Source organism: Cygnus atratus, chromosome 3, assembly GCF_013377495.2.
Source record: "Cygnus atratus isolate AKBS03 ecotype Queensland, Australia chromosome 3, CAtr_DNAZoo_HiC_assembly, whole genome shotgun sequence".
Taxonomy (NCBI): Eukaryota; Metazoa; Chordata; class Aves; order Anseriformes; family Anatidae; genus Cygnus; species Cygnus atratus.
The window spans coordinates 82731916-82741047 of record NC_066364.1 but is presented as its reverse complement, the minus strand read 5'-3'; the positions used below and the strand labels follow the sequence as shown (position 1 = coordinate 82741047).

At 43.8% G+C, this 9132-nt stretch overlaps 2 protein-coding genes across 2 annotated transcripts in view; one reads left to right on the top strand and one right to left on the bottom strand.

Moving 5' to 3' along the window:
• Positions 1-279: 279 nt before the first annotated feature.
• Positions 280-9132, top strand: part of PLD5 (phospholipase D family member 5) — a 177594-nt gene continuing 168741 nt past the window's right edge. Inside the window, exons 1-2 of the mRNA XM_035560217.2 lie at positions 280-428; positions 5321-5506. Coding sequence (XP_035416110.1) covers positions 5321-5506 — 186 coding nt within the window. The 5' untranslated portion in view covers positions 280-428. The remainder of the gene's footprint in view (positions 429-5320; positions 5507-9132) is intronic.
• Positions 4445-5254, bottom strand: LOC118254064 (basic proline-rich protein-like). Its single transcript, XM_035559049.1, has one exon. It carries the CDS (start codon positions 5252-5254, stop codon positions 4445-4447), a length of 810 nt encoding a protein of 269 aa, XP_035414942.1.

Sequence of the window (9132 nt, the reverse complement as noted above, 5' to 3'; positions counted from 1 at the left end):
CAGTGTGGGACAATGTTTCCATGTTATATATGAGATAGGTGTCTGATATATTCATAACTTGAACTCTGAAGCATCTCCAGCTCCAAACCTTCACTGTAATCTTAGCCTGATCCTACTATATCCTTGTAACTTCAGCTGCTGTCCAGAAGCTGAAGATATAGATATTCTGTCCAAAGGTTGCATGTTCTGCTGAAGAGGACTTGGGAAAGCAACAATGCAGAAATTATTTACAACTCTCTCACTCTAGCTTTTTTCTTAATGTTTTTCAACATCTCATCTAGTGTGATTTACTATCCCAACCTTGTGCATGCTACTGAAGGAGATCACACTACACGGAAAAAGCTTCCCCCCCCCACTCCATGGTCCTTCTTTCCTACAGCAACCCCATGCTTCAGTGATTGGCAACTGCTTCCAGGAGGCAGGAGCAGGTAGGCTGGGGCACACATGTGGTAAAGCCGTCAGCACAGAGGAGGCAGACTGCTGCAATGGATTTTTTCTTTGTAAGCTACTAGAATTCAAGAGGCTAGGCAGGAACTGGTGGTTTGGTTATTTTGAAACTGTTTTAAAGACTAACAGTTTAAGCTGGGATGTGCCAGTGGTATTGAGAGGTTACAAAGACCTCCCCAGCTGAGTCTTGTTGATGGCTCCTAGGTGAGAAAGCAAGTTCAGCAGAGCTGTGGAGGAAGGCAGCTGTCACCTTTCTGCCTGGCTGCCAGGAGCTGCTGTAGCTGGTGTCGGGCACAGCCTTCTGACTGGGCACCAGCTGAAGCCTGTAGGCAATCACTGCCTGCTGGTCTGTCAGGTGTAGGAAATTATGAAAAGTGGGCCAGGGCTCGAGCAGCGTTCAGCTCTGCAGTGCAAATGTAGGGAGTCTAGAACTTTGTAAGGAGGGCTTGAATCTGTCACAGGTATGTTTTTTTTTTTATATGTAGGTATATGATATTTACTGATGAAAAGTTTAATGCTGTTGTATGTGAACTGTATTGCTAAAGTATCTTATAAAAAAAAATTTAGAAAGCTGTGGCTTAGAAAGCAACTCTTTAAAACTTGTCTGGGCAAGATTTATGGAAGAAATGGATGTCAATTTAAAGAAAATATATATGTAGTAGTCCTACCTGAAGGGTTTCTGCTTATATTCTGATTCTTCTCATTGGCCTGAGTGAACCCTGCCCCCTACAGCTCTCACTCTGTTGGTATAGAAACTGGAGAGTTCTGAAGACTGCCTAGGTGTTTCCCTGAGTCTTGATATTAGGATGGGTAGTAAATTAGAGAAAATTGCAGTGTGAACTACAACAGGGTATACTCATGTTATGCTATGCTTGGCTTGCATCTATTGCTAATGATGTAAGTACAATGTTTGTAATTTCAGTCATCCTTGTTGCTGTAGTCATCTGGCTATGGAAGCAAAGGGCCTTGACGGGAGCAGGTGTTTGGGTAACTCTGAAAACTGCATGAAAGAAGGACAGCAGCTTAATCCAGCTTATATAGCCAATTGGAATTGCTGATCTACTACAAAACTGATTGAATTTTAATGAGTTGAATTATCTCTGAATTAAGCTGGATCCTATGCTTGTGGTCTGAACAAACTTGTTTATTGCATGGATCCAAAATGGAAGAGAAAATTTGGGGAAGAGAGTTCTGTAACTCTTTTCAAATTAGATTAATGGCTATGTATTCTCTAGGGGCTGTCATTGTATTCGTAGCTTGTTAGTCCACTTGAGTGAAATGTTTATGAAAGTAAAAAAAAAAAATCAGTCATTTGACTGAGTTTTCCCAATCAAAAGCTTCTTTACTGCTTAGAGCTAGGAAACAAAGGCTTTGTAAGCATGCTTTGCTCATACAACTTCAATAGACTCGTTCTAGGTTTCTTTTTCTCTCTTGTTTGTCATCAGACTAGGACTGGGGTAATATTAATGTCAGCAGTATTAGTAGAAAGACATGTAGGTAAGAGCTTGGTGCCAACCAAGAAGATGCCTAGAAAGGTGAGCAAACCTCTTTATAGCCTAGGGGTTAAGAGCAACCTCAGCATGCCACTTTGTGGCTGTTCTGGAGAGGTAGAAGGAAGTTCATTTGGCAGCTGAGAATGCCACTAGTAGTGTAGCTAGGGAAGATAAGATAAATTAACCCTACAAAAAAAAAAAGCTAAGTCTGTTTAAAAACACACACAAACACACACACACACACATATATATATATATATGGAAGAGTGTGACAACGTATTGTACTGAAGTATGGTGGCATATTGATTCTGGTCTGTCACAGTGCAATGTATTAAGGGATGGGTAGAAAAGCAGGTGGCAACTGCAGAGTGTTAATAAATTTTTTGGAAGTATCTGCAAGCACTGTAAACAAGAAAGCCAGAGGAATAAAGAAAATGTTGGAGTGCTTTCTATACTGCTATAGAAATAATGTGAAACTTCTTATGCAAATAACAGTATAAAGCAGGCTGTTCTTATTTACAGCATATGTGCACTTTTATAAGAACAACATCAAGCTGATGGTATATTTGAAGAACCTAAGAGGGTGTTTGGATTTTTTTGTTTGCTTGTGTTTTATTGAATGCTTTCATGCATTTCTGTCCTTTGATAGTAGTTGCATGTGTCCATATAAAATTCATAAATGGGCATCAGCAGATAAAGCATGGTTCAGTGGGCTTTTAATCAAGATACTATTAAACTGAGATAGTATTGCAGCTCTGATATGCCTTATGTTGAATTTTAGCACCTTCATTGTATCTTGCACTCAGTTGGCTCATGTAGACTTAATTTTTGTTCCAGGTGTCATGAGAGTGCATTGATGGCCTTAGAGGGACAGGAAATTAGAGAAATTTATTGGGGGGAGGGCTGCAAGTCCTTCACACTAGTGAGTAAAAATTATTTGTGTATGTGGTGGTTTTATCTAGCTGGGCAGCCGAACTCTACCACAACTGCTCTCTCACTCCCCTTCCTCAAAGGAAAAGGGGAGAAAATGCGATGGAAAGGGCTCAAGGGTTGAGATAAGAACAGGAAGATTACTCAACAATTACCATCGTGGGCAAAACAGACAAACATTGGGAGATTAATGTAATTTATTGCCAATTACTAGCAAACTAGAACAGTGAGAAACCAAAAGCCAACTAAAAACACCTTCTCCCCATCCACCCTCCTCAACTTTTCCCCTGAGCAGAGCAGGAGAATGGGGGCTGTGGTCAGTGCCTGATGCTTCATCTCCACTGCTTCTTCACGGTCACTCTTTGCCCCTGCTCCACATGGGGTCCCTCCCATGGGATGCCATCCTTCCTGAATGGATCCTGTGGGGGCTGCCCACAGGCAGCAGCTCTTCAAGAACTGCTCCAGCATGGCTCCTCTCCACGGGCAACAGCTCCCCCCAAGCCCCCTGCTCCTGCATGGGCTCCTCTCCACGGGCTGCAGCTCTGGCCTGGGGCATGCTCCTGTGGGGGCTCTCCATGGGCTGCAGCCTCCTCCAGGCCACATCCACCTGCTCCACCGGGGCTCCTCCATGGGCTGCAGTGTGGAGATCTGCTCCATGTGGGACACATGGGCTGCAGGGGGACAGCCTGCTCCACCAGGGGCCTCTCTGTGCCTGGAGCACCTCCTGGCTTCCTTCTGCACTGACCTTGGGGTCTGCAGGGCTGTTCAATCACGTTTTCTCGCTCCTGTCTTCCAGCTGCTGTTGCACAGTGGGGTTTTTTTTCCTCGTTTCTTAAATCATCTCTCTCAGAGGCCCAACCAGAATCACTCACTGGCTCAGCTCTGTCCAGTGGCAGGTCCCTTTTGGTGCCAGCTGGAGCTGGCTCTGGTCTGACATGGGGCAGCTGCTGGGCTCTGCTCAGAGGCCACTGCTGCAGCCCCCCTGCTACCAAAGCCTTGCCATGTAAACCCAGTACAGCAAATAACATTGATGATTCTGCTTGTTGTTATTTTGTTACATTTGGTTTTTGTAGTATTCATGTACTTCAGTATCCAGCTGCTTTCTGAATGGCATTTTGCAGTAATACACCTTGAGCCCAACCATGAGGATGTTTTAAATGTACTTTCTGAGCTGACAGGCTTCACTCCAGATGAAGTGGTTAGCAGAGAGCTCTTCTGCAGTGCTCTCACCAAACAGTCTGAATGAACAGTTTTACCACTCAAAGGATATTTTCAGTTAAACGGATGCACGTGTAGCCTTTCAATTCGATATCGGTGTATCTGTATAACTACAGCAATTCACTTCTGTGGCAAACTACAGCTTGCCCACTGGCAAACATTTGCCAGAACTGAAGAGCCATTCTGAGCTCCAATAATTAGTTCTTGGTGCTTTGTGAGAGAGTTTTCTTGTCTGTGCCTAATATAGCTCTGCAGAGTGTGTGGGCAATTACCAAGGTGGCTTTTTCACAGCGTGAGAAAGTCCTTTTTTCTTTTTTTTTTTTCTTTTTTTTTTTTTTCCCCCGGTGAAACAAGTTTCAGCTAAATAGCAACGCATACCAACTTGTACTGACAGAGCTGGCACCGGGCTGCACGACCTGCCCGAGACCGGCACCGGGGTGCGGGCAGGCTGGGAGCCGGGCAGGGGGCTGTGCCGGGGCGAGGCTTTCCCCTGGAGCCGAGCCGAGCCGTGCTGCCGCTGTCCCCGGGGAAAGGGTCGGGGCGGTGCTGCGGGGCCCGGGCGGCGGCGAGGGGCGCGCCCAGGGGCAGCGGGAGCCGCGGGGGCTTCCAGGAGGAGGCCGGAGGAGGGAAGGCAGCGGGTCGGGGGCGAGGGGGCGGCGGTAACCGCTCCGCTGAGGGGAAGGCGGCGGCCCCCCGCCCGGCTTTGTGCTCGTCGCCGGCAACCAGCTCCGGGAGCGAGGAGGAGGAGGGGGGACGGGGAGGAGCCGGCTCCAGCCCCGGGCGGGCGGGCGGCGGCCCCGCCACTGCGCCAACCTGCAGGCGGGCTGGAGGCGGCGGCCGCGCCCGGCCTCCGCCTGCACGGGGCCGCGCCTTCCCTGCTCTCCCCTGCTCTCCCCTCCTCTCCTGTCCCCCGGCCTCGCCGCCGTCCCGCACGCAGCCGCCTTCCGCGGCGCCGGCACCGGGCTGCAGCTGGCGGGTGGCGGCGGCGTCTCGGGGCGCCCCCCTCCGCCCCCGGCCGCTCCCCTGTCGTACCTGCAGCCCTCCCGCCACTCCCCTTCGTTGCTTCTCCTCTTCACTTCCCGTTTCCTGGGTTTTGGGGGGTTGCTTTTATTTGCTTCTCGTCTTCCTCCATCCTCTTTTTTTTTTTTTTTTTGGACCCTCTTCATCTAGTGGCTCTTAATTTCTTGGTTTCTTCTGATTTTTCTGCTTGGACTTTGCCTTGTCATGTCAAGATGGAAGTCAGGCATGACTGGCTTTCCTCATCCCCCCATGAGGGCTTCGAGCAGATGAGGCTGAAGAGCAGACCCAGGGAGCCGTCGCCGAGCCTCACGAGAGTAGGTGCGAACTTCTACAGCACCGTCAAGCAGCAGGACTACAGTGCCAGCGTCTGGCTGAGGAGGAAAGACAAACTGGAGCACGTAAGCCAGCTTCTATTTCCCTCCTTTTATTATTTTTTGTCTTTATACACCTCCGTGTAGCGCCTCTGTTAGACTGCTACCAGCTTGGACTCCAGAAGAAAAGTGTTGCTCCAGTGATTGGGCATGACGTTGCCCAAATGGTAGAGAAAGGCGCTACTTAGAGGTCCCAGACTGGTCAAATCTGAGGCAAATAGGATGTCAGTATTGTTCCCAAACCACATGGAAGTTTTTTCCTAACTGGAAATATTTTTGAATGTTCTTGGCTTATTCATACTTATGTTCCCACAAATTCAGCACTGATGTGGGAGGAGAAATATTGGGATGGTGCAGATGGAGGTTAGAGCACTTATCTCACAGTGATTATAATGTAGTTCTAAAATTGCCCGAAGAAAATAGATTTTTCAAAATTTTAGCCGTGTTCTTGTATTTTTTTTCTCCTATATGGGACTCTGAAAATATTCAGTCTATAAGGGATATAGGAGATTTCCTTCAAGGCATCTATTTCTGCAGCAACAATACATGACTTAACTGTGTTTGGGACCACAGTTGAACTGATACTGTGGGTGGTTGTAGTGAATATTTTATGAGAATTTAAGGTGCTTCTAAGTATTCCTGTCTCATGATGTTTGAAAGCATTTTTCATGTTATTTTTAACAACAAGGAAATGGGTTGAGATGACCTGCATATTGTCTAAGAGTTTTCTGAGTAGCTTATGAGGTGCATTCCATTGTTACAGTGCAATCAAAACAGGGAAGTAGCAGCACATCTACAGGGATGCAAAAGAATGTGGATGGGTTTGCATAATGCAACAGTCTGCCATCCTTTATATTAGTGAATAATTTTCAATCACAGTCACATTGACTTCAAGTTGCACAGAAAAATATTTCCTGTGATGCTGCCACCTGAAGTCTCTTTAGGTAGAAATGATCTTGAAACAAGGATAAATTGCCTTTATTGTATGAAAAATCTAGATGGCATAGTATAATCCTTTAAAAATGAAACCTGAAAAAAAATAAAACAAAAAAACCTATCAACTGGTTGATAGGGCATCACCCTCCCTTTCCACCAACCTGCAGAATATCTTTTCCATGTTAGTGAAATCTTAAACTTGAGTTGTTTACACTTCTGGGGAAATGACAAGAAGTGATGAACTGTTGGAAATGCCACGTTTTGAATTTTGAGAAAGGTATTGAATCCTATCTGCCTTCCCACGCACATTTTTGTGATTCTTCACGCTAACAACAAAGCTTCACAGTAGTAAGCTTGTAAGCAGAGTATTCTCCCATTGTGAATCAAGAAGAAAGGTCAGTGCCTTATCTCGGTATGGCTGATGGCTAAAACACAGGAGACCCAGAAATCTGACCTCTGGCTTTTTTAACAGGATTTTGCTACATGTTGATATGTGTCAGCAAATTAATGATTATTAATTTGGGGTGGTGGTGAATAATCTGTCAAATCTGATAGCTAAATGCTGCTCAGGTAGCTGAATATTAGCACATTCAAATATCCGCATTTGAAATCATACCATCATATTTACCATGGACAAAGAAAATAGATGTTAACTTGCTTGAGGATGACAAAGTGCAAAACCTTTATTTTGGATGTTGGGATTTCCTCCCCCCCCCCCCCCCCCCCATTTTTGGATAAAGTCAGTATTTTGTTGTCACGGTAGTAGTCTTGAATAACCCTGCAGCATTGGTGTGAAATGCTTTTTCTATAATCACTTTGGTATGAATGCATGTTTTTCTGGGAATTTCCCTCTCATTTGATCCAGTTATTTTTATTCCCAGAGCCTACTTTAACAATGCAAAGAAAAAAAATGGAACATTGATATTTCTTGCTTGCAATGAAGTATTTATTTCATTGGCATTTATTGTGAATACCCTGCAGTACGTTAGTTGTTCCAGTTGTATCTATGTGAAAATACTTCTGTGATTTAAGGTAACTGCATTACTCACAAGTGTTGTAACAGGCTGTTAAATACGTTCCCTTAATGAATGTAAATAAAATATGTATTAATTTCTAGATTGCATTTTGCTTATACAATTTTGTTGCAAGGTTGTTTTCCATTTTCAGACAAATCTTTAAGGGCTTTTTTGTGTTTTCCTGCCAAAGAAGTTATTTTCTACACCCCACTCTTCTAGTCCAGCAGACAAACCTATTAATTAGAGATGCATTGTTCTCAATGGTGTAGTTATTAACATATGTGAGCTTATGGCCAATATTGGATGATGTACAAACTTCATGAGACAAGTGGCAGACATGAAAAACTTTTAATTGCAGGCCCCCGCCCTCTTCCTCCCCCCATCCTCAAGTTAATTACATTGCTTGATACCTACTAAGAAAATCAATACTCAAGGAGTGAGCATTCATATAGGCACTCATTTTTCTGAAACTATATAGCATGATATTTATAATGACATAATGGCAGATATAGGCAGAAGTGTATACAGTGAGTCAAGATGTATGCATGAACTGACTTTGAAGTCTTATATATGTGCTCTTTAGGCCTTCTAGAAGGTGTTTTTTTTTTTTTTTTTTTTCCCTCATAGAAATCTTCTTAAATTGACGTCAGTGTGGTTGTAATAGGGATGAAATTGTGCCGGTATATTTTGTATGCTATTTCCAGTAAATTTTGGTAGATCACAGTAGATATAATATTGACTTTTGTTAAAGTGATTAGCATGACTTATTCATGTGTGACATTTCTTATTAATTCATATATAGTTCATAAGTAGAGAGACTGAAAAATATTTTCTGAAGTCAGTTTTCATGACAGTGCCTGTGTGTGTGTGTGTGTGTGTGTGTGTATATATATATATATATAAAAACTTCAAAAAAATAGTTTGTTGTAGATTTCTAAGCTTAAGAAAGTTGTCGTGTTATGTTTTTTTCTGCTTTTTTAACAAATCTGAATTTGAAGAGTGTGGTAAAGAGGTTCAAAATTCAGCTGTTGCCATAATGCTCAGATGCTAAAAGCCAAGAAGAAGTTGGGATGCACAAATATGATACAGTTTCTTAATAGTTCTATGGTTAATTATTGACTGACCACAGAGGAAGCCAAAAGCCAGAATGTATTGCTGGCTTCTTGTTAATTGATTGTTCATCAAATAATCTTAATATAGTGTTTCCTTACTGCTTAAATGTTTATGTGGGTTATCTTTTTGCAAGTGGCAGTAACACAATTTGTACCGTGCAGGATCTGAACACAATTCACCCGTTTTCTCTTGTGAACTTGAATGCTATCTTTGAGATTAAGTGGGACTGCCCATGAGGTGTTTGTGCTGAACTGGTGCCTCTGTGTATGTGTGGTGTAGCTAATGGTGCAAAGGGTTGTAATTCCTCAGCTTAATAGAGGAACTAATTAGAGGTCCGAGGAACTTTGTCGCAGGTGTGACCAGAATGATGTTGCAACCATTCAGCTGATGTTCCTGCAGTATCTGCTTCAGCTGGTTCCTAATACCTTCTTGTGAAGTTGTTTGTCTACTGCTGGAAGTGATTGAAGTGAAATTGTTGTATGAAAAACCATCTCCCTTGCAGAGTGTTTTTTTTTTCCTCTCTGCCTGGTGTTGCCTTTTTAATCAGATGTGACTTGGGTAAGAGGGGAAGAATACAATGGAGAGGAA